Source organism: Calidris pugnax, unplaced genomic scaffold (assembly GCF_001431845.1).
Source record: "Calidris pugnax isolate Ruff unplaced genomic scaffold, ASM143184v1 scaffold13, whole genome shotgun sequence".
In the NCBI taxonomy this organism is placed as follows: domain Eukaryota; kingdom Metazoa; phylum Chordata; class Aves; order Charadriiformes; family Scolopacidae; genus Calidris; species Calidris pugnax.
The window spans coordinates 5204174-5230082 of NW_015090810.1; the positions used below are offsets into that span (position 1 = coordinate 5204174).

A 25909-nucleotide genomic window follows, 5' to 3' on the forward strand; every position below is an offset into this window, starting at 1 on the left:
ATAGTCAGTTTTGAAGCAGTGTGATAAGGTTGTAAAGGGATGCTGTGATACGTCCACTTTCTTTGGCAGGGTTTGGACTTTCAAGATCTCTTCTAGTTCTTTAGTTTGACCACCCAGTATCATTCTATTCAATAAGCCTGTATGGCTTATCTGACAAAATTCTTATGACATATACTGTGTTAGATTTTATATATAGTTTTCAGTGGCAAGTATTTACATTTTGATTACACTGAGGTACAAATGGAGCAGTATAATTGTATGTTATTATTGTACTGAAAGAAATAAGATGTGAATAGTGTCTGTGATGTTTGTTAACCAGTTATCTTTTTTATTTTTGACCAATTCATCATAGGGTCATGAAAAGGTGAAGGGACCTTGATTTCAAGCCTGTTTACAAGAAAGATGTTGTGTTCTTCAGACCTTGTTCTATGATTAGAAGCGTGAGGGTAAGCAAATTATGCTTATGATTTTAAAGGTCAAATTCTATAATACCTTTCATTCTTCATCCTTTTTGTCAGAGCATTTAGTAGAGTAAGATCACTTACAGAGAAGGAAGAACAAGTTGCGGTAATTATCACGCATCAGTTATAACATACCATTTTGTAAGCATACACTGTGGGAAACTGAATGTGATGGTGATTCACAAGCAATTTATCTTCATGATAAAATATGAAACCTCTATATTGAGTCTGAGGCCGGTGGAATCTTTATACTCCGTATTTGCTAGGGCTATATATGTATTTAAGTCAGTTTAAACAGAGGAGTGGCAAGGGGTGTTTCATAATCTTATAGGCGATTACAGTTTATAGCCAAATTATCTCCTGAATTACATTAGCTGAAATCGATGTCTCCTGCTAGATGAACAGACTGTTCCATAAAACCCTGACAGATAAAGCATTAATAAGTGTCAGAGCTGACTTGGTCAATCGAATGATTTGCTGACGCTTCTTTTTACCACAAGCCTGCACTTTCAGGTTTAGTGCCAAAGGTTCGCTATATATAGCTGAAGACAGCAAATAGATGTTCTCTTTTTGTGCAGATTTCTAACTAGCTGCCTGCTTCATTATCTCCTCTCTGGGGCAGAAAGGAAGTTTAAAATATGGTGAAGCTAGTGTTGCCCAATCCTGGCCTGGAGGACAGGATACCTTCCCATTCAGAACTTGAGGTCCTTGAGAAAGAAGAGGCAGACTCCAGACCAAAATGGGATAACAAGGCTCAGTATATGCTGACGTGCGTAGGGTTTTGTGTGGGCTTAGGAAATGTGTGGCGGTTTCCATATCTCTGTCAGAGCCACGGAGGAGGTATGTCTTTAATATATTTAACTAACTTTGGCTGTAAACTACTTTTAATCTCTGTTTTGGGGATATGTTTAGAACTAGTCAGTTCGTCTAAGGACAGTGATGTTCATCTCTAGAAGGCTGTCTAATGGAGAAGGTTATTTCACAGGTTAGGAACACCCACTGAAGTCATGGTAATGATGGAAGAAAAGGAAGGGGTTGTTTTTATTTCAAGACAGGACTGATCAAATCAATCCTGCACTGTCATGTATATACTATATTTTCTCAATCCAAAACTAATGTTACTTTGCATAAGTGCATATATATATATAAAAGGTATATTTTAAAATATTAATAAACTACTTGGGAGTATGATTCTGATCAAGATCCCAATTTATCTTTTGATAATAGGGTTTTCATTGGTTCCAGACTGATTTATTTAACAGCTGTAGGGTCAGTGTGCGTGTGTGTAATTTATGATAGGAGTAACAGCTTGAAAGTATTAATGTTAAGAATATGTTTTTAGCAGTTGGTGTTATTAAGTCATTTAAAATCTAAATGTATGCTATTTACTATATAATTTACTGTGACTCTTTAGGGTTCAGGTTAGGACTGAAGGACCATATTAAAATTTTGTTTCACTGTTTTGCTGTTTGTTTTTAAAGATGATCTTGAACTTAAATATTATATGACAACATAAATTTCTCCTTTTCTGCCCACTATCTACTTCACTCTGGGATATGTGTAAAAAGTGTTTGTTCCTTTGTGATGTTTGATCTTGAAAGGAAACTTTTGGCTTAAGGAACAGTATTTTTAAGTAATTCTTATTAAATGTACATAGTGAGATGTTTAAAAACTGTTCTTCCTAGTTAGAATAAGGACGAAGAAGGGTTTGTTGGGGAGCTGCGGGTACAAACTCAGGGATGTTTAATAACAGAAGATTCAGTTGCAAGAAGAGATGCTTTTAACATTGAGATTTTTCTGCTATGGGCTGTTGTTTAGAGTTTGCAGAGCAAACTGAAGGTAATTTGCAGCACAGCCAACTCTTGTAACAAAAAAGTTACTTGTAACAAAAAGGCTACAGGACTACACACACGAAAAAAGAAATAACCCCCTTTCCAGATGTGACACTTTTAATTAGAAAAAGTGGATTAATGTCTCCAAAACTCATGACACTCATTGGCTTCTCAAGTTCTTCCACTTAGTCTTAGAAAGTGGGCATGCCCTGTTTCCCAGATACTTTTCTGCTTTTCTGTCTGTCTTTCCTTTCCCTCATGCCCTAGCCATATGAAATGCAGCTGAAAAAATTAACATCCAATAAACAAAAAGAACGTGGTGTGGATCATGGTTTTCTGACTGATCAGTGAAGATTTATGAATTGCCCATGTGTATCTGTCAGTACTGTGTTTTAATTTATCCTTTGACAGCAATTGTTTTTCTTTCTCATCATCCTGTGCCCTGTCCTTGTTCAGGGAATACTAACAGTTATCCCCAGCTTCTTGCTTCCCTGAGACGCTCTCACTCAAATTTTAGGCAGAAGTTGAAGGGCAGCACAAAGCAAAGAAGTGATGTAGTTGGCTGTGGGCTTAGAGCAACTGTACAGAGATGTGTCCCTGTAGCCAGACTTGATGCTTTCTCTATGAACTCTTCTGCATAATCCCAAATGCTGTGGCTCTCATCAGTACATAACAGCGAGCAGCAGTCCCTTCCCGTGCCTTCCTAGAAAGTACACTTTAACTTCATCACACGTGGATGAGGGTGGAGAGATGTTGTGCAATCCCTCCTTCCTCCCTGCCAAGGTCAGCCTCAGCCTCTTCTGGGAGGTCTAAATCCAACTCCTGCCACCATTGCTATCCTCTCATTATGGTGCCTGTTCTCCAACTTCTCCCTTCAATCAGAAAAAAAAAAAAAAAAAAAAAAAAAAAAAAAAGAAAAGAAAAAAGAGAAGAAAAGACAAAGGCTCTTGTTATTCTTTGGATAGATAGCTTTGAATTTGAGCATGTGACTACCCATATCGTAAAAACTGAACTTGAAGTTCTTATTTCTGAAGACATTTTGGTGTTGACACATTTTCTGCCTCATGAGATTTTCTGGCTCCTGCCTCTCTTAACTCCCATTCAGCTGTGTTCACAGCACAGCACACACCCGATAGATGCAGCACTCTGCAGCATCTCTGATTGCACAGACACTCTGAACTCTGGTTTCAGCTAACTCCAGCTGGAAATAGTTATTTACTACACATTTTCGACAAGTTTTGCCTTGGTCTTTGGCACTCAGCATGGTGGCCAAGATGATTCATTCCGCTTTGCATTTGTGTGGCCCACTTAGGGACACAGATGTGCCTCTGTAACAGTGGGGGAAAACTGCAACTTTATGCACCTTCTTCCAAGTTAACTAATGCTAAACATACACCACACTCATAAGTGTGCTGAGGAAGCTCCATTTTTCCCTAGTCTTACCAGTGTTTTTACCCTGGATGGTGTAAATATCTTGATACTTTGTGTCTTCAAGATGTCTTCACTGAATTCTGGGTGCAGAGCAGCAGGGATCCTTTCTTTTTCATTGGAAGTGGGGATTATGCTGCTTCTCAGTCTGTCCCTGGCATGATTATTTTTTAGCGTCCTAAAGCTCACTTTGGATACAACGGTGCATTATGGCCATGCATTAAGAGATGATAAAAAAAAATACAGCTATATACCACACAGTAAATATCTGCAAAGGCTGAGAAAATGTCCTGTGTGATCACATAATTAGAGGTTGCCTAGTAAGGTGCATGCAGAATCAAGGTTGCTTAGACTACCTTGTCAAAAGTTTCTAATTTCTCAGGGTTGGCTTTGCTATCTTACTTTCTTTCTTTTTGAAATATGAGTTATATGGATGAATGTTAGGAGTCATTTAGCACAGGTGAGGTCTGGTAACAAGGGTGTAGGTAGTCAGTATTCCAGCAAGGACACTCCCAAACGAGGTTGGATGTCCACCCACTCTGTGAACCAGTGTTTGCACATTTTATATCCCTCATGAAGCATAAGCAGACTATAGTGAAGTATAAAATTTACCCTTATAACACTTAGGCTTCAAGGAAGGTGGACTGCTTATAACACTTAGGCTTCAAGGAAGGTGGATTTTTTTTCTCTGCAAAATGACCGTAGTGTACATAGTTAGAAACACTGAGTTGTATAGATACCTCTTATTTTCAGATGTTTGAACTTAAATCTAGAATTATTTGAGGGCTGCTTCTTCCTGCACACTACCCTATGATAGCGGTTTAACATTCTGAGACTGAACTATACAGAAAGAAATTGGTGGTTACGTAATTTACTTACCTTTGTTGCCATAGATAATGAGTTTACATTTTTTAAAAATTGAATATTTACCCCAGTAAAATTTAGTAGATTAAAACACATTTTATCCTTTTCACATCTTAAAAGTTGTAAAATACATGATTACTGCAGGCGAACTAGATTTCAATATACACGCAATGTAAAAGCTACAGTGTTTGCCTCAGTGCTTTCACCAGCTTAATGAGATTGAAATTCCCTTTCATTTGATAATTATCTCTGACATTACACATAGCTTTTGTTTAATCTTTGTTGAGCAATATGTCATTTAATCAACTGTTAAACATTTTTGTTTCAGCCCTGATGAGTATTATAAAGAAGAGCATGTATATTTAATGTTTAAGCCATCTATATAAAAAAAGATGATCTTTAAGTCTGCAGCTTGTATATGTCTGCAGTAAACTTAAACCTTGGCACTGTGTGAGGGAGAACTATTTCATCTGTGTGCATGCCACACTGAACGAAGTGACGGTAATGGCACCAGCAGTTCCTCACTGGTACCCTCACTACAGCTGAGGTCTAAGAATGTGATAGTATAGAAAAACACCTCCGTCTGAAGTCTACCTGTCTTCCCTTTATGAGGAATTATATCAAAGCAATAACATTTTTTTCCAATTTCACATCAGAAACTCTTAGATCAATGAGAAAGTAGTAGTTACACAGGCGTTCAAACCAAATATTATGTGTTCTGAAATACCGTACTGAAACAGGAGGAGAGTCTAATAAGTCATCTGTAAGGTTTTCAGACTGGAAAGATTACTAATTGTTTATATATATCTATACAGCATTTATTTGCAGGTCACCGGTTCATTAGTTAGGTTCATAAAATTGTGACAGCTGAAAAAGCATTGGTTTTTTTGTCCTATGTTTTATATGTTTTATATAGCAGCTTTTCAGAGTTGTCACTTTCTTTTTGCATTATAGCTTCTTTCAGAAAGGTTGGGGAGAAACTGAGAGAAATGGAAAATACAGCAGAGTCATATTTCTGAGCTGGCTGTCAGAATTGAACACTGGACAGAGAAAAACCCAAGAAAGAGAAAAAAGTGGCACATGTAATTGAGAACTGACAATTAATTTCTCTTGAGAATTTACAAATACTCCTGCAGCTGAATATAGGTGGTGTTACTTAATTTCCCCATTCTAACACATCACACTCTGCATTTTTAAATCATCAAGCTACTGTGCTACACATGGCTAGCCCTCAAGCTAGAGCTGGTTTAGTTGTATTTGGTTTTGTTGAGATATAAATTCTGCACTGCAGCTCTATACTCACACTATGTATTTTACATCTGTGATAATGAAAGGAGTGGATGGAGACCCAACCTCACCTGAAATTCATTTCCCAGTGACTCCAAGATAGCGAGGAAGCTGGGGAGCAGCAAGCACACAGCTGGGCAGGATACGTTTTTCACATGACAGGTGGCTTCACAAAAGGCATCCTTTTCCCTTGTGGCTGTACGAGGAAGGTCATGGAGTCCCTTTATCTGACTGCTCTGTCAAAGATGTACCAGGCTTGAAGATTTTTTTTATAACATCTTAATGAAGGTCTGTCTGTAAGTATCTCAAGACCTCAGAAATCCCCTGAGGTTCATAGAGCACTCATGGCATGTCCACTGCAGAAGATGGTTCTGAGAGTCTTGCAGCAAATTTGGTGCACTGTGCTGTCCACAGGGAGAGTTGCAGTGTAGGGAGGGTGCTGTTGCTGAATTTCACTGTCTTGGAGGGTGAAGTGTGATGTCTACCCAGACTGCTAGAGCTCTGTGAGTGGAGGTGCACTTTGCATGTAAGGGTTGCAAGAATGTCTCGATCATGGAAATAATGAAGCTAAAATCAGAGTATCAGTCAGCCTGCTTTTTACTGAAAGTGACAAGTTGAGACTACTGTTGAATGCTTTCTACAGAAAATGCTTCAGACACTTCATAGGAAACGGCCTGATCTCTCCTCCCTTCTGCTAACAGAGATGGTAACTACCAAAAAAAATATTTTCTTCAATAGGTATGATAAGGAACACGTGGTCATAGATTGAAAGGACTATAAAGGCTGTGTATTTCCTTACACAACAAGATCTTTGACCGGAGGAGAATTTCTAATCAAGTCCTTAAATGATCTCACTGTGAGCTGACAAACACATGTGATGTGTTTCCATTAGGAGTAAAGATGGTTGAGCAATGTACCTTAGCAGAACTAACTGCCAGTTCATTCTTAAGTTTCACAAGACAATCTAAACTAGCTGAGTTTCAAAGGGTGATGGGGACTTCCTCTGAGTGCAAGTGAGGAGTATTTGGATCAGGTAGCTGACCCATCTTTTGGACTTAATTACTACCATTGCTTTACCAGAGGGACGTGAGATTGCAGTACAGCAGAGACCTATGCAGCATCCAAAGGGGAAGGTAAAAAAAAAATAAAAATATTCAGATGGAGCAGCCATATAAACTCTGTAGGGTGAGGTTTCAGGCTCTTAGGAGGTGTCTTGGGCTTAAATCAGAGGGAATGTTCTGGAACTAAAAATTGATGGTATAAGCAAACTATTATCTTGTCCTTATTTCATTTTACTCTCGTGAGAGCTCTGTGACAGTGCAACAGGAGGGAAAATGTGTGCCAGACTGACATGAGGTTGGAGAACATGCCATATTTCTGGTTGCTTGCAGCTCTGTGCATTGATAAGTAACTTTTTCTCTGTGAAAAGCCAGAGGTTCTGTGTATGGAGGTTGTCCCACTGACCGTCCCATGTAGGAAGGAAGCCATTGGGATGTTGGGGGCAGATCTCAACAGTGAGAAGGAACTCATTGCATACACTACAAAAATCCTGTTTTCTATGAAAGCAAGACTCTATGAAAGCTGGGACTCTTTAGTCTGGAGAAGAGAAGGCTGAGGGGAGACCTTATCAACGCCTACAAGTATCTCAAGGGAGGGTTGAAGGAGGAGGGAGCCAGACTCTTTTCAGTGGTTCCCACCGAGAGGACGAGGGGCAACGGGCACAAGTTGGAACATAAGAGGTTCCACTCAAATATGAGGAGAAACTTCTTCACGGTGAGGGTGACGGAACCCTGGAACAGGCTGCCCAGGGAGGTTGTGGAGTCCCCTTCTTTGGAGATTTTCAAAACCCGCCTGGATGCAGTCCTGAGTAACATGCTCTAGCTCTAGGCAATCCTGCTTCAGCAGGGGAGTTGGACTAGATGATCTCTATGGTCCCTTCCAACTCTAGAAATTCAGTGAAATTCAGTGAAATTGTAAAGCAATTTGGAGAAGCTGTTCACAGAAACAGGGTGTGATATCAGTAGAGAAGAATTCTTTGGCACCGCATGTCTAATCAGATGTAGAGGGGCCCTTAAGTCCACGCCAATGCACGTTCCAGCCCAGCTAAGCAAGTCCATACTGATAAAATGAGACAAACATTTTGAAATGCCAGAAACTGTCTGAAAGGGCAGAAGAGTCAGTTTCTTGCAGTGATCAAGTCTGACACAGTTTCAATGAACCCCACAACTTCTGCCAGAGTTGGGTAAGAATTTTGTATCATCAACAGTAACTCCTGAGCACAGGCAGCTGAAGAGCACATCACCATTTCTGGCTTAGTTGCCTTTTAGCAGCTAGTCAACAAGGCATGGAGAAGACTGCCCTGTTACATCTGACATCAGCAGCTCCTGCTGCCAGTAATTTTGTAGAAGTCCCTGGAGTGGTGGAAAGACAGAGTGGAAGAACCTTGTTATGGAAGTGATCCTAGTCCCTCTAAAATTGAAATATGTCCTATATGTTCCACACTTGTGATGTGAAAATACATATTTAAGAAAGACATGAGTCAGGAAGTGATTACTGTAGCACTGATATAATTTGTAATGATATCTCAGCTAGGAAAACAATGCTAAGTTTGGATTTACATCTAGAGGAATTCAGTTTCCTCAAATCCAGGGTGGACAAACACCCTTCGCTCTTTTCTGACATTACAAAATAGCCACTTCCCTCCAAGGTGAGAGAGTACCAGCTTGAGGGTCCTAGATCAAACAGGTAGCTGCTCCCCACTAATGTAAGGCTTGTGTTCTTGCAAGGACTACATGGCCTCTGGAAAAGAGAATGTGGCCAAGATGTGAGAAGTGGTGAAGAAAACAAATGGGATGCTGTCCTCCTTGGTGATGATGCCCATATTATCCATTTCCCAAGGAGATAGATGGACACAGAAGAAAGAAAGGAAGAGTCAGCAGAGTTGGGAGTTTAGCAAAAGTCTCTACAAATAGTTCACAGTGAGCCCTTCAATTTTTCACTAAAAAAAAACATATCCAGAGCCAGTTATTCTTCTGTTTTTCCTTTGAAACTTTGTCTGTCTCCTTTTTTACAGTGATAGCTTTTAATGCATGCAAGATGAGCTACCCTGATTTTGAAAAGTGTTAAATTTCTAGTAAGAAATTTTTGCATTTCTTAATTACGTGCGTTGCAGAAGTCTGAGGAAATCATGTCTATACAGCTACCTTTCACAACTGGCTTCAACAAAACATATATTTTCTGGTGCATCAGTGATTAGTCATTCCACCTGATGTGTTGCATGTGCATTTTCAAAGAGCTCAGCATTTTGGATATTTTATGAGCATTTGATGTATTCAAAACTACTGATTTTGATTAGTGAATTTTAAACATGTCAATGAAAGACAGGTAAAAAACTAGATTACTTGAATTCCAAAGAAGTGGAAAGTGAAAAGTATGGTTGGCTGACTTCATTATAATAGCGGCCACTTGATACAACAATATTGTTTTTAGCAGGCTTTATTGAAATACACAGAAAATGAAGACTTAGCAGTAATGATCACTTCTAAAACTGTGATGTAGAAGACATCAAGAAGATACCCCATGCAGCAGACAAGCATGCAGTTCAGCTCTTCCAGAAAACACTCAACTTCCTTGAATCCAAAACTATAGTTTCCATTCTTCAAATTTTCTCTCTCACCTGCTATCTGATTTTCATTGCATACCTGAGGAAAAAGTCAGCAAATATCCAATCCTGAACCATTCACATATGGTTTTGCATTTTTTTATCCACTTAGATTATTTACTGCCTATGATTAGGAAGTTAAAGACCTTTTGTCATGACAGAGAAGCACAATTCCAATACGTAGCAATATTCAAGCATTTGAGTCTGCACTCTGGTATTCCAGTGTGGTGTTATGTGTTATCTCCCATGTTTGAGGTACACTTTACTCCGGGAAAAAATAATTCAAACAACTTGTCCTGTACTAAGCAGCCTTTGAACCCTGGACATCAGGTCTTCTCTATGCAATACGAAAGCTGTTGAACACAGCTGCCAGGAAGCTATTGGCTACTTTATGTAGACATCCCCTGGCTCCTGTCTAATCTTCCAAGGCATCTTGCTTAGCTCATTCAACTATTTCATATAATCTGCATGATTCACAGTTATAAAACCATAATCTTTTGCAGAATAAAAAGGAAGTTATTCCAGGAAAATAGTTAACCTTTCCTCCACTTGCAATCCATAAGTAGCTTCTTCAAAGTTTAACCTTGGGAACGTATAATCTGTGTTTATGTTTGTCACTTGGGAAGAATTAAGAATTCCAACCTGAAACCACATATGTAATGAAGTGCCCTGCTTGGGCAATCAGGCAGAACCATTGTTTAGAAACTGGAGAAGGGTTTCCACAAGCAAGGTTTTAACTTTCCTGTTGTTTCAAAAGCCCTCAGAACTGAAGTCTGTGCTTTATTGTAGTACTTCACCGATGGGAAATACCTTTTTTTTTTTCTTCTTCTTATCCATTTCAGGAGCCTTCATGATCCCTTTCCTGATTTTGCTAGTCCTGGAGGGTATCCCTCTGCTTCATCTGGAGTTTGCTATTGGTCAAAGGCTGAGGAAAGGCAGTGTGGGTGTCTGGAGCTCCATCCACCCTACCCTGAAAGGGGTTGGTAAGTCTGAAGAGGATACAAAAAGCCACCTGAGAAAGCACAAGTCTCTGAACTGGTGACCTTAAGAACAAAGCTTCAGGATTTTATTCTGGTGTGTCATAGGAGATTCCAGGATCTATTCCTTCTCCCTTCTCACTAACTCTCCATTGATAGGTTACATTAATCATGATAAGGCACTATGATAATTTTGTGTCCAGGTTCCCAGGGACTGTGGATCCAGTTAGAATCCTTCTCTAATTTGAGACCAATTTCAGGCTTTAGATATAATTCCTGCATTATGATATTTGCTGTTTTTACCATTAGGATGAACATTTAAGTGTGCCCAAAATCAGTTCTGTAACTGTGAGGGTGACCACGCACAGGCACAGGTTGCCCAGGAGAGGTTGTCAGTGGTGCCTAGGGATAGGACAGGAGGAAATGGGCACAAACTTGGATATAAGAAGTTCCACCTAAACATGAGGAGGAACTTCTTTACTTTGAGAGTGGCAGAGAACTGGAACAGGCTGCCCGGGGTCAGGGGTGGAGTCTCCATCTCTGGAGACATTCAAAACCTGCCTGGACAAGTTCCTGTGCAACCTGCTCCAGGTGGACCTGCTCTGGCAGGGGGCTTGGACTAGATAATCTCTGGAGGTCTCTTCTAACCTCATGCATTTCTGTGATTCTGTGGAATCTCTGTCCTTAGAGATATTCAAAATCCACCTGAACATGATCTTGGGCAACCAATTGTAGGTAGCCCTGGTTGAGCAGGGGTTGGACAAGACGACTTCCAGAGATCCCTTCCCACCTCAGCTGTTCTGTGATTCTGTGATCACCACAGATTTGAAAGGGAAGAAATGCAGCCAGTTAGGACTGTTGTTGGGATCCACTGCATCTGTAAATCAGTTACAAGAGACATTAGTTCATTGCATCTGGAATTTTGTAAATCTGTAAAAAAGAGACATTAGTTCATTGCATCTGGAATTTTTCAAGCTTCTTCAGAACCTAAGAGCCCACAGGAGCTAATGATTAGCATTTACCATCTGCCAGAGAAGTCACTAGAGGTTGATTAGCTGGAAGCAAGTGGAGAATGAGAGCTACCAGCTTGTATCCCAGACCTTTTCACAGACTTCGCCTCCTGGCAGCTATCCATCCCATACAACAAAGATTAACCAAACACATCTGCTGACCTCTGCAGTGACATTGTGGAAGGGGAAGGCAGTCTGGGTCTCATTTAGGCAAAATCCCAAGTCAGTTGAGCTTTACATGTATCCAGCACCCCAAACTCCCTAGATATCAACAGGAAAGTCTGTGTGGTGTCTGCCCACCAATAATGCTGGCTCCTAAGTCAGTCCCAGAGTGGTTGTGGGCTCTACGCCCATGTAGGACTCACCTGCCCAAACTTCACGTAAGGAATTCACAGTGATTAAACCCACATCCAAAGGGGAAAGGCTATAAGCCGTGGAACTCGGGTGGGAAGGAAAACAGGGAAAGGATGAGGCTCATACCATATATTTTGATATGTCCTGAAGACAAGAACATTGAAATTCATATTGTGTTCTGATTTATTTTTTTTTAGGCATAGCGGCAATGTTTGTGTCCTTCCTGGTGGGTTTATACTATAATACTATTATTGCCTGGGTAATGTGGTATTTCTTCAACTCCTTCCAAGAGCCCCTGCCTTGGAGCAGCTGTCCCCTCAATGACAACAGAACAGGTATATTTTATGAAATATTGTATATTCTTGGGCAGCATATTTTTCTTTTTCTAGCAGTTAGCCTAATTGAACCTCTTGCTGTAAAACAACAGCAAGGCATGGCAATGCTGCCAGGAACATTTTGCATTTTGTAAAAATTGTACTTGCATTTTGTAAAAATTCACATTATATAAAATGTGATCAATACTTTGACTTTTTATATGAAGTTCTATTTTAATACTTGCATTTTGTAAAAATTCACATTATATAAAATGTGATCAATACTTTGACTTTTTATATGAAATTGCAGGGCTGATTTTGACAAAGGTGTTAACATAGAGAATATTCAAAAAGTGCAAGTCTAGCATAAATATTAACATTTTCCAGATTTAGACAATGTGTTTCGTCCATCCCTTCACCAACAGCCCTTGGTAAGCATATTGAAAAGGAAAAAAAAAAAATATATATATGCATAATGCGTACAATGGAAACACCTGCATCTCTCAATATGACAACCGTCCATAGCTCCTTGGAGACTGCTTGGTAACAGCAGCTTTGTTTTCCATAGTCAGCCCTGCATGAAACTGTATGAAGCAGATTTTTCTGGTGGGGCAATGAACAGCTCTTCAGAGAGCTTTGCTCCTCTCCTCCCAGAATAAGTATTAAAAGCCTCATATAAGGGCAGACCAGGGCAGAATACTGCAGAGGCCAGCGCATTGCAGGGAGATGGGAATCCAACCTGAGCTGAGAAGACCTTGAACGCTGTCCCACAAAACAAAAGGACAAAGAATTGCTGATCCAAAGGAGATGTGGGAGGGCAAGAGCCGCCCGGCTGCAGTAAGCTGTGGGCGGGTGCCCACATGGCATCAGGAAAGAAAAAACAGGATAAATGTGGAAAGCCCGAAGTTTTTTGGTTGGGTTTTCTTTTAAGATGAGGTAGGAAGTGTGCAATCGTGGAAAAAAATCTGCCTAACTGCTTTTCTTCTACAAAAAAAATAATATTCCATGCAATATACATACATTTATGCTCAGAAATGCTCTCCATGCTTTCTTTGGCACAGGAGCCACATAACCTCACATTTTTTGTAGGAAAAAAGAAAAAATATAAAGATAGAAAAGTCTCTGAGAGAACTTCAAAGATTTTATCTGCATGGTTGAATTAGTAGAAATAACAATAAAATCTATATTGAAATTCTTGTTAAACAATTCTCTTTTAAATGTCTAAATTTTTGACAGAATCACAGAACCTCTAAGAATCTGAAATTTGCCAGTAACAAATTCATTGGCATTAGGTGATATAATTTAGAACACTGCTGTTTGGTATTTAATTTCCTTTTTTTCAAGTAAACAAAAGACATGCAGAATGACAACCACTTTGTGATTACAGATTACATAGAAGAGTGTTCCAAGAGCTCTCCGGTGGATTATTTCTGGTACAGAGAAACTTTAAACATCTCCACTTCCATTGACGATTCAGGCAGCATTCAGTGGTGGCTTCTGTTATGTTTGACATGTGCATGGGGTGTACTGTACGTGTGCACAATCAGAGGCATTGAAACAACAGGAAAGGTACTCTGGTTTGTTCCTTTATGAGATCATATTTGTTATGCTGGTTTGATTCCTTGTTCATACAGACTTAATCATACTGTAGAAACTGTCTGTTTCTTGGATAAAGCCATGTCTAAAACATCGTGTTTGTTATTGCTGCACCAGGGCTGCTTTTTTAAGAAGGAAGCTGAATGAAGTGGAATTTGATTTAATTTGACTGATGGGCAGATTTTTGTGAGCAATTTGGCTTCCTTGTCCTTATAGGTCCTAGTAAAGCATTCTTGAGGTATTACCACCTTAACATAAATATTAACCTTTAATGCAGGATCAAGGGACTCTGCCTTTGCTATGGCAATTCTCTTCAAAACATACATGTACAGGTTTATTTGGGTTTGTGCTATTCTTTATTATTATCTCTAAAAGACTAATCAATGTTCTGCTCTCCAGCAAAGCCCTAAGAGCCCATCCTTGCATTGGCAGCATCAACCTGATCTTAGGGTGTAGGTTATTTTTTATGCTGCTTTTGAATGATTTGAGTTGAATTTCAACAATTATTAATTGTCTTAAATAGAACACTATAACTGTAAAAATCTATATATCAGATGTATTGTACATACTGTTTCCCTTGAACAGAGTTTCTGTATGTTAATTGTGACTTGCTTGAAACTTGCCATTATTGTTAGTTACTGTACCTTGTTTATTCCCCTATTTTCTTCCCTGCAGTGTTGTTTTTATTCCAGTGTTCTGTTTTATTCAACTGTTTTATTTACATGCTTCTTGTGCAGGCTGTGTATGTAACATCAACTCTTCCCTACCTCGTGCTTACCATTTTTCTAATCCGTGGCTTGACGCTGAAAGGATCAACTAATGGAATTGTGTATCTCTTCACCCCTAATGTAAGTCACTGCATGGTTCCTCTCTTAATGAAACTTCATGTAAATAACAACCAGGTGAAAATTAGTCTCCTCCTTTTGGTGCTTTTCTAACTATTTCTCAGATACCTTTAAAATCTTGATTCTGGGAGGTGAATCCTTTGCATCAGATGTAAAATATACATATATACACGCATTCTCTCTCTGTCTTTCTCCACCCCCCATCAAAGTCTGTTATAAAAAATGGAAGTATCATCACAGAGCAATACAATGGGGTTGCTGTAAGGGGGCTTGCTTTCTTTCCCTGTATTGTAGTTAAGAACGAGTCTAACTTTAAAGCACAAATCATCCAGTTGGGAGTAAGACCCATCTAATCAGTATGGTTATATGGACAAAAGACCTAAGAGAATGTTTTAATTGCAAAACAGCTTTTAAACAAAATTAAAAGGGGTTTCATTTTCCATCAGAAGACCTCAGAGTGGTGATTATTAATGCTAAAGAATAAACACTTTTCCTGGAAACAGGTATGGCAGCTATCAGCTATGGAAATTAATTTGTTTATCAATTTCCAAAATACTTGTAGAAAACCTACAGATAGGTTTTCTTTTCTTAAAAAAAAAAAAGGTAAATTTGACAGAAATATTGACATATTCGTTAACATTCTTCAAAAATGTTAAGTTCTGTAAGCACAGTAAATGTTCTTGTTTCAATTAGTGTTTTAAATCCCTCATATTCAGCCTAAAGAGCAATGTTACACATGCTTAAAGCTGTCTGTCTGATGCCTCAGGTTACCGAGCTGGCTAACCCAGTGACGTGGCTGGATGCAGGTGCCCAAGTGTTTTACTCTTTCTCCCTGGCCTTTGGAGGTCTCATTTCGTTCTCCAGTTACAACTCTGTTCAGTAAGTATCCAGGCAAAAGCCAAATTTTGTATGAATATTTCATTCTTTCAAATGAAGCATGTCCACTTCTGCCCTGTCAATGCACAGTAATTGGGACCAGGACACCATCCCCTCACACATCTCTGACTGACCCTAGCTCTCCTGAGCCAAGATTTCAGGTCCCAGTGCTGGCTAATTTCCTGCAGAGAGATGTGATGGCACAGGCTAGAAAGAAGGGGACTGGCTGGCCACCACCAGCTGATGATCAGGAGCTTCCTTTGCAGGAGTGCTCAGTGTTTGCCCTTTGTCTCCACACTATCAGGGCTGGGTGATGGTATGCACATTTCAAAGCAATTTACAGACCACAGTTTAAATATTTATCTTAGAGATAAGAAGATAAATCTAGGAGTTCTAAAATTCAAATTCAGTTCCTTCCTTTATATATGCAATGGGGCCGGGGAAGAGATGGGGTACAAACTCCCTTCTTCCAGGGAATGACCAACTCAGCAAATTAAGACATCATGCTATATTCTGCACTCACCCTCCCAAAATTTTGGAGAAACCACCAGTGTCTCTTGGTGCCTTCTACCCTTTCAGCGCTGTCCTCTTGAAAGACAAACTGTGCAGCACTCTCTCACCCTAATATTTTTGATAAATGTCTCCAAATTATGTTTTGGTTATCTGGTTTGGCTATGCATTCGGAAATCTATGTTTCAGTTTTGGCTCAGGTTCAACCACACCATACCAGCATTTCAGTCACTGATGTAAATCCCTGCCACCACTCTTGATTTTAGGTGTTTTTCAAAAGTATCTCTGGAACTTTTTGATGCCTGCAAGTCTCAATGCAAGGTGACAAGCCTTGCTTCAGGTTCAAGTCAATGTTCCCACAACCGTGAGAAGCAGGGCTGAGAATGTCCTACATCTTTTCAGAAGAGCCAAAGAAAATGAATAGTGTCCTCCTGCATTTCCAGCACACAGGGCTGTGGCACCAGGCCACGTTCCTTCAGTTCTCAATCATTCACAACTTAAGGAGGAAACTGCAGAAATTAATGGAATTCCCAGGGAGATATGAGAAGAAAAGATGCACATACCATAGTGTTACACCGTGGTGTTTGGCCACGGGCAGTTCAGTGCCAGCTGCACTAGGTGTGAGTGACTCTGCTCTGAGATGGTATAAACATCTCAGGAAATACCAAGAGGTTTCAGTGCCATCAGGGATTCACTCACTCATAACCAGAAGGAGCTTGAGCATTTTACTTTCTCTGATGGGATGAAATATTTTTATCAAGCCTGTCATTGAGAATCTCATATTACAGTGAAAATACTGACATGAGAGTACAGCAAGGAATTTCAATTCTATACCTCCCACCCACTAGAGACCTATTTGCAATGCTATAAATGAGAAAGACCATAGTGTCACAGTCTTGGCTGGACAGACTTGTCTTTCCTTTCTTCTTGAAGATGATCAGAAAATTAAATATGACAACATTAAGTTAATCTCAATAGTTTTCTCTTGCCTAAGAGGAACACATTATCAGGAGTTTTACAGCCTTCTCATAAAACCATTAACTAATTTAATATTGATTCTTTATCTTCTCTCACAGATTAAAATCTCTTACTGGCTCTGAGATTTTTCCATTTTAGCAGATACACCAGCAAGTGCCTGCAGCAGAGAAGTCTTTACAAAACAGTTTAACTTTCACAATATAATAGCTTGTCTGTCTGACCTTATCAACATAATTTTCCAATGTATTTCCAAAACTTGGGGACATTTTGAACTATCTTCTGTCCAACAATCAAACAAAACTGTTCCCACGGGCTCTTGGCTACTACACTTCACCACACCAAATTGCTAGGGAAACTTTTGGTGACTTTTCCTTTCTGACTGTCCAAATTCAAACCCAAATCTTTCACCTTGCAGCAGAAACCCTACAGCTAAGATACAGCTTATGCCAATGTGTGTCTGCACACGTGCACACCAGGCATGGAGAGGAGGAGATGTACTTTTTTGCCCTTTAAGGTTTACTTTCCATGAGCCAAACATTAAAAGCCAGATAGTTATTCCTTATAAATAGGATTATTTGAGGGGAAAAAAACCAACCAACCAACCAACTAAACAAACAAAAAAGCATAGCTGTTAAACTGCTTAAGGCACCAGGTTTTAATTCATTAAAACTGTTTTTAACAGTTATTTAGTCTTAGAGAGCATACTGATGTATCTATGCACTTGTAGACTACTTTTTTGTTAGTCTTGGTAGCCAGCTTTTAGTATTTATTTTGGGAATGTATTTGAAATCCATTCTTTTTTCCTCTTTGAATTGCAGCAATAACTGTGAGAAAGATGCCCTGATCATCTCCGTGATCAACGGTTTCACATCCATCTATGCAGCAACTGTCATATACTCCATCATTGGGTTCAGAGCCACAGAAAGATATGATGACTGTTTTGACAAGTAAGTTATTGAAAAAAAAAAAAAAAAAAAAAAAAAAAAATATTGGTAGTTTTTTGAACCGAAAAATTTTGAAAAGAAAGGTTTTTTTTTAGAAGGTGATTCCTCTGGCAAAGCTGAAGAAAAACCCCTTCTTCCAACAGCACTGAGGTTTTATAGAGAAATGCAAAGTGTGGGAGAAAGAAACACTCATCCCCAGATCACAGATGGTGAAGTGAAGACCGAGGGCATGCATGGGATGCAACAGCCAGGAATTAAACCAGCTCTCCTACGCCCCAGCCCAGCGCCGTGCCATAAAATTGTTGCTACGAGCTTGTGATGGTATGATAAAACAAGCCTGGGTGATGCAAAGCACCCATCAGCCTGTTGAGAGATACAAATTATAAAAAAAAAAAAAAAAAAAAAAACTAGAAAATATTGGTGATTTTTTGGCTGAGGCAGCTCTGTTAGCCTGATGATAATGGATTTATTATGTCTGAACAATTACAGCTGCTGACCCTCATGGTATCAGGCCACTTGCTACTAAAAAAGAATTTAAACCATGTGCTATCAACCCCACAGGGAGTGATAATTATTTGAGTCCCCTTTTCCCTAGATAAATGTTGTGTAAGCAACTGTATTTTACATTATTCTCTGATGTTTCCAAAAAGTAATAAGGGAGGAAGAGCATATTCCATATTCTAATATGTTTTTTTGAAACAGTTCTTTCAAATGTAACTGCAGTTTATGTAACAATTTCTATTTACATAAGATTCAGTTTGTGATACATTATTTCCCTAAAACATACAAGAATGTCTATAGTTTGAGAGGTAAATATGAAAAATAGGTCATTTGCAATGATGGATATGAAACATGTCCTGAAGGAATGTATTTACTTAATTGGATAAGGCAAGTTTCAATGAAACTGGTTCTGTGAAAACTAGATTTTCAAATTCAAAACTGACCAACCAAAATAAAAAAGGATACTAGGTTGCTGCTATGACTGATGTCAAATCCTGAAAGGCCTCCTGACATGGTGGCCAAACTGTGCAGCTCTGCTTTGGAGGTCACTTGCAATGAGTGAAATGAGTGAAAACACTGCCCGTTTTAAGAAAGCTCCCCATGACCAGGCAGTTCTGACAGTCCAGCTGTCAGAGTGTAGTCTCCTCAGGTAGTGCTAGTGACTCGGCGTACTACAGTGGGAAACTACCCAAATTAATTAATGAAATTCTACCCCTTTTAATTCATTAGGTGAAGCTCTACTGAGCACTGGAAAATTGTCTAGAAACTCTAAAAAGAAAGAAAAAATCAGAATTCATGATAATCGATGGCTGCTGAGCTGAGATATGGCATGAATGTAATATACCCTGGTCCCTTTGGCAGCTCTGTATTTAGGTTGCCTCCTGGAGAGCTTAAATGTTTAGGTCTCATCAGTGGTACCTAATTTTACCCGAGCAATTCAGACTCCCTTCTGACTGCGACTGCCAGAGGCTGCGGGTTCTGATCGAGTCCCTCCACATCAGCTGTACAAGTGCATGATACATAACTGCAGGCACCTGACACTTTCCCAGAAGCTGCCCAGTCTAGGAACTGGTGCAGTGCAAAGACAGGCACCTAACTTCTGCACAGGTCCCTAGAGTGCCCATCCTCGCAGTATCAGACTCAGTTTGGAAGCAAAAAGAAAGAATTGCACATGCACAAAACTGCTGGACTTAAACAATTTCAAAATCTGATCCTGAGCAACAGAAGCATTGCTTCCTTTGTATCTTTATAAGAGACATTGTGCTCTTAACAACTTGCTTGATGGTGAAAATGCATCCCGAGAATGCTTACAAATAAATAATTTCAAATTACTTGTATGTAATTTTTTTTCAGAAATATTCTTACTCTGATGAATGCATTCGATTTGCCAGAAGGTAATGTAACCCAAGAAAACTTCCAACAAATGCAGCAGCTATGTAACATGACTAATCCAGATCTTTTTGCAAAGCTGAAGTTTGAATCCTGTGATCTGGAAAGTTTCCTGAATGATGTAAGTTTAACACCCTGACTCGTATCGATACCATAAATACAGCAAGAATGCAGAGCAATTTTTAAATTGCCTAATAATTTTTCTTCCAAGGTTATTGGTTTTTATATATTTGCACTGATTGACTGCGGTTCATTTGTAATGCTCTTGGACTGAAGACTTTTGTTTACCCCATCTTGCTTTTGAAGAGATAAACCACTTAATTCCTCTGAAAAGTGTTGGCAATCTGTCAGGCTAGTAACTAAAACCATTAGTGTTCTAGGCTGACCTCATGTAGCTGGCAAAATAGCGGCAGGTATTTCTCTGCAACTAGCTGGTTGCAGCCGTGGTGGGACAAGATGACTAGGGAAGAGGCCAGGGAGAGGAACCAGCTGGAGCAAGCCCTGTCCCGATTAGTATGAGTGTGTCACACCACAGAAAGAATGGAACCTTGACACTGGGGTGAAAAAAGTTACAGGAAGAATTAAACGAGTGCACCTCTTCTCTTTTTTTGTGGTTTAAAAGGTGGGGATTTACAGATGAAAATAGGTGTCCATGAAACAGAATTTGTATTGTAATTACAGTAAATATGTTGCTGCATTAGGAGGTCTTTGTGGAAACAAAAAGCATAAGTGTTGTGGTACAGTGTAGCATACACCACATCTAGTGAATACCAATGTAAATTTAAGTGCTGCGTGATGTTAATGAGCCTAGTTTTGAAGCTTCTGAAATCTTCCCCAGGGAGTTGAAGGAACTGGCCTGGCCTTTATTGTCTTCACTGAAGCTATCACCAAAATGCCTGTCTCACCTTTGTGGTCCATTCTCTTCTTCATCATGCTCTTCTGCTTGGGTTTGTCATCTATGTTTGGAAATATGGAAGGTGTGCTCGTACCTTTGCAAGATCTTAAGATTATACCCCACAATGTGCCTAAGGAACTGGTTACTGGTAAGTGCTTTTTTTAGAGACAAGTGACCCTCCCTCTCCCCAGAGAACAGCTTGTACACTGAAAAACCAACCCTCCAGCCAACTACTGATGATTGTCATCTCCTCCATTGGGAAGATGGAGTGCCCAAGTCCTTCACCCAGACAGGATTTCTCTCAGTGCAACTAGGCTGACTCGGAGGAAGAGGACCTGTTTTCTCTCCTCAGCCTTCTCCTGTTTTGTTCGCAGCATCTCTCACCTGCGCCGTGCTAGGAGAGTTTTGCCATTTTGCCTGTATAGAAGCCTTCTCTGAGAACCATTCGAAAAGAAAGCGGTTATCCTCAGGCTGCAACTGAAATGAAAGTTACCCGTGAAGCTTTCTAGCTACTGGGAAAATACTTCACTTCTTTTTTTCTTTTTTTTCCTTTCTTTTTCACAGGTCTCATTTGTGCAGGGTCTTACTTGCTGGCCTTTATTTTTGTGCTGAACTCTGGTAACTACTGGCTGGCTCTCTTCGACAGTTTTGCTGGCTCTATTCCCTTGCTAATAATTGCATTTTGCGAGATGTTTGCAGTCGTCTACATTTATGGAATAGACAGGTATGAAATACAATAAACACTAACAATGTTTAAACATTAGCCTAGTAATAAACATTACTACAGACCAGTGCATAAATTGATCAGTTGTATAGCTGCAATCTTGCTGCACCTCAGTGTATAGAATTTCTGTTACAGAAATCACTGAAATAATGCAACTAGTTTCAGGTTGCTTATATAAGCAACCTGGTTTATGTGTCTGAAATAGTTCTTGACAAAAAGAAAAAATGCTTTGCCAAGAGTGCAGTAGGGATTTTTATTTGTACATGAAAGCTTTCCGCTTTATTAATACATCATAATAGATAATGCTCTATAACGGTCAGTTAAAACAAACACATCTGTAAGACATTGCAAGAAAATATTAAGCATTAGCAAGTGTTCTAGAGTATAATAATATGAATGCAAACAATTTATTTGTTAAGGTAGGCATGAGAATGTACATATTTGCAGCAGCTATGTAAGTGCCACTATAGCTCATTACATGGTGACATTTACAATAAATCTTTTTCAGGATAATTGCATAAAATATTTAATTAGCAGAAGCCCATTAGTACAAGTGCACTGACACTATGATGAAAGTTTAAAGCAAAGCATTTAAAGTGAATGCTAAATGATACCGTCCAAAGCAGGGATCTCCAGGCAGGCTGCAGATACTGTTTTACAGCAGGATGCAAATCCAAGGCTACTGAGATATGACCTTAGCTGACAGGTTCAGGACTTTATCAGTTGTAGCAGTAATTATGCTATCAACTTTCTAGAGATGTAATAAATCAAATTTCACCATCCTTCTGTTCATAATTAGTAAGTAAGAAATATGAGAAAAGCACGGGGACTTCAATCATCCATAGGTTTTTCTTGAACTTGTGCCAGACCCTCCAGCTGTGCTGCTGCTGGCCATGGGGTGAATGCCCTTGTGGCCCATCTTCCCTACTTTATATTGCCTGAGTTTTATATTATCTGAGTTTTGTATTACCTGAGGAGGCATAAATAGACTTAGGTAAATCCGATGAGCAGAGTGAGTACCCTAGAGAACGAAGGCTTATTTTAATTTATTAAGGACAGAAAAGTCTGTGTTTTTTCTTCCTTTTAAAATCTCAGAACGCTTTACAAAGTCAAATTAAAACTATTTCCAGGACTCAAACATGGGCTGAGGCCACAAAGGGGTGGAGGTTGATTCAGAAAAGTGCTTCACACCAAACTTTCATGTTCCTGGTCAGTGCACATCACTGTAGCTCTCTTTGAGTACAGAGCTTTTCAGGGCTGCCCAAAGGTGGCATTATCCAGATGACAACAATGATGAGTTATCTGCTCCAGATGAGTTTCTGTGACCTTCTTCTGAGAAAGGGTCATTGGTAAAAAGATGACACTTCTGCTTGAAGGAGAACGTGTGTGTTGTCCACGACACTCACGCGAACTCCACTTGTATGCGCTCTGCAGCGGGACACAGTGCTCCACATCATTTTCAGAATGATACCTAGATCTTAGAAGTTAGGGATGAAAAGATAAAATAACTTTACATAGTAATTGAGCCTCAGCTGAATTCTGTTTGTTGTTCATAGTTGTAGGACCAACTGAATAGTCCCCTCAGACTTATCTTCATATGGTATGCAGGCAATCCAGACAAGAGAACTAAAAATTCAAGCCCCAAATTTCCAAAATAACTAAGAAGTGTGTGCACGGGGTTCTGCATCATACGTATTGTTCATAAATTGGTTGAGGACCAATACAGACGGTATCACTCTCAATGCAGGGATTGTTTCTTCTTGTGGAGATATTGTTGCCTCATTGTCCATTGCATGCTCTATGAATAACCCAAATAACACATTTTTAGGTTTTCTTAATAATGTGCAAAGTTAAATATTTTTTCGGTGTTCAACCTGAGAAAACTGGTAGGCATCCAAGTTAAGCAAACATTATGCATAGAATCTAATTTTTAAAATTACTTCAATTTGCTTTTGTTTGTTTTTAATATTGTGTCATTCCTTTTAATTCATGCAGCTCTGAGATGCTTACAAAAAACGCTGAAACAATACTGCGTTATAGGGAAAGCCCATATGCATTGTCTTTTGTGCTGAAACTATTTCACGCACGCTTAACATACTTCTTGAACAAAACATATTTCCAAAAATAATTTCCCGGACTTGCTTTTGAGAACTGTGAGTTAAAAACTTCTAACTTGGCTGCAATGATATCTACCTTAATTTGAACTCCTCAGGCCTGACTCCTGATGTTGTTGTCAATCCTCGCCTCACGCTGACATTAGCAAAGGGAAGCACAGCGAGGTGTAGTTTGAACTTTCCTGTTTACGAGTAGGCACCCTTTGATCTTGGCCAGCTCTTTAGTGCCACAAACTTCCTGATTTTTTTTCTAGGTTTAACAAGGACATTGAGTTCATGATTGGACACAAGCCCAATATTTTCTGGCAGATCACCTGGAGAGTTGTCAGTCCTCTCATTATGTTAGTGATCTTCTTCTTTTATTTTGTGGTGAAAGTCAACGAAGAGCTGCTCTACAGCGTTTGGGACCCTAGCTACGTAAGTATATAAACCCCAAATATTTATTTAGAATTATTTTATATTTTCTTCTTTAGTGTAAGAATCATAGTTATACTCATCTCCCATCTGAAACAGTTTTCTGATAAAAAGCTCACTGCAACACATAAAATAACAAAAAGTAACACTTAGAAAATAACTCCTAAATTCAGCTGTGATGCCTGCAACTGGTATATAGTGACACCTGAGTAGCTTTTCCAAAACATTAGTCTCATTGTCAGGCAAGACTGAAACAAATGGCAGTTCCCCAGCAGAGATTATAGAAGAGCTAGAAATGTCACAAACTTTCTATGTTGACAAAGGACCAAATCTGTTAAAACATTTTGATATTGCACTTATTTCTGTATGCATTTAAAATCACAGCACTGCACTCATGCTAGTTACTTTTCACTGATAGAAGAAATTAATATTAACTAACATTAATATCCAGATTTCTTCTTTCCTCTTCCAAACACATTGGTATGATTTAAATTACAATTGCACAATGTTACCTACTTTTCTTTCTCTCCCCTTGCAAAATAAAAAGCTGTATGTGGTACAGAGAAGGGTATATTAGAAAAAATATGGGTCCCATAATTTTCTCCATCACCCCAACTCTTCCCTGCCTGTCTAGCTCTGCTTTTTGTTCTCTGGCCTTATACCGGTTGCCATCCTTAAAGCAGAAACAGTCATGCAGCACACGTGATTTGTAAAGATGGATTTTTATTTTCATAAGACAAGAAGGGAGAGAAAGTAAGACGGAGGAGTGGGACTGCTTTCTTCTCTCCTCCTTGGCAACCTCACTTCCTTCTTAATAATGTGTCATCCCTACCGCATCCTTTGATTTCAGCCTTCCCACCCAAAGGCTGTTTGGCCACCAAGACCTGCTGGTCTGTGAGCCCCCCACAGCCCCACACTCCTTTGTGCCTGGGAAGCGTCCCAGGAGCAGTCCCACCAGTCTCCTTTCCTGGCACTAACTTCTTTCACGCCATCTTCTCTCCATCGTTTTAAGTGAAAAAAAAAGTCCAAAGAAGATGAGACTGGAAACCCATTAGCTGGAAACTACTGTGGAACTGGCAAATTATTGTGACTAGCTACTGATCTGATTACAATTTTGATCTGTTGAATTATTGAATGTGTGCATGTTCCCAGGTATTTGCTCCTCATGACTTCCTACAATTTGGTTGTTTGCTCTTTCAGGTGGATTTCCCCAAAACACAGAAGATTGAATATCCCAACTGGGTGTATGCTATTATTGTAATCCTCGCTGGAGTGCCTAGTTTGGCCATCCCCGTCTTTGCCATCTACAAAGCCATCAGAAATTGCTGTGAGAAAAAAAATGATCAGACAGGCCTTATAACCTCCATATCTGAGACTTCTGTTAATGGAAACTTAAAGAATTCCGCATAAAGCCATTTAAAAATATGGGAGAATGTTTTGCAGCGAGAAAAGTAAAAATACTTTATTTAAAGAATCCAGAGTTAATTCTATTTTCATAAAGGGATAACTATGTGTTGTTCCCAGGTAAACATTTGTTTACTTAGCAATGCAATGCGCTGTGAAGAGTTAATGGCTTGGATCCTGGAGGAAAACAGCCACATTTGCAAGTGATTGGAGCACCAGGCCAAATCATTTGTCCTGCTTCTGGTTTTGAAGCCAGTTTGTTTGAAACTGGCTTGCATTTCTCTGTTTCGGGATGCACTGCGCTTGACATGCCATAAGTGACTCTTCCATTTCCAATCATTCCGGTTTGGTGGCCAATATGAAGAGTAATAGAATACTGACTTCTCTTGCACATTAAATTGTTTTAGTTTATATGCCACTGTGTTGCACAAAGCCACCAAATATTATTTGTCTCATGCAGAAGTTTAAACTATTTAATAAAAACATTTCTAAGTATGAGAATGATATTTTGATTTATTTATAATTATGTTT

The 25909-nt window shown here is 39.3% G+C and overlaps 1 protein-coding gene across 1 annotated transcript; it reads left to right on the plus strand.

The window, feature by feature from the left end:
• Nucleotides 1-1044: 1044 nt before the first annotated feature.
• On the plus strand, nucleotides 1045-25409 carry SLC6A19 (solute carrier family 6 (neutral amino acid transporter), member 19). Its single transcript, XM_014938464.1, has 12 exons — nucleotides 1045-1301; nucleotides 10376-10516; nucleotides 12072-12209; nucleotides 13576-13757; nucleotides 14522-14632; nucleotides 15396-15508; nucleotides 17812-17940; nucleotides 19792-19948; nucleotides 20666-20870; nucleotides 21287-21446; nucleotides 23815-23977; nucleotides 25175-25409. Exons 1-12 carry the CDS (start codon nucleotides 1100-1102, stop codon nucleotides 25382-25384), a joined length of 1911 nt encoding a protein of 636 aa, XP_014793950.1. The 5' UTR covers nucleotides 1045-1099; the 3' UTR covers nucleotides 25385-25409.
• The last annotated feature ends 500 nt before the right edge of the window (nucleotides 25410-25909 follow it).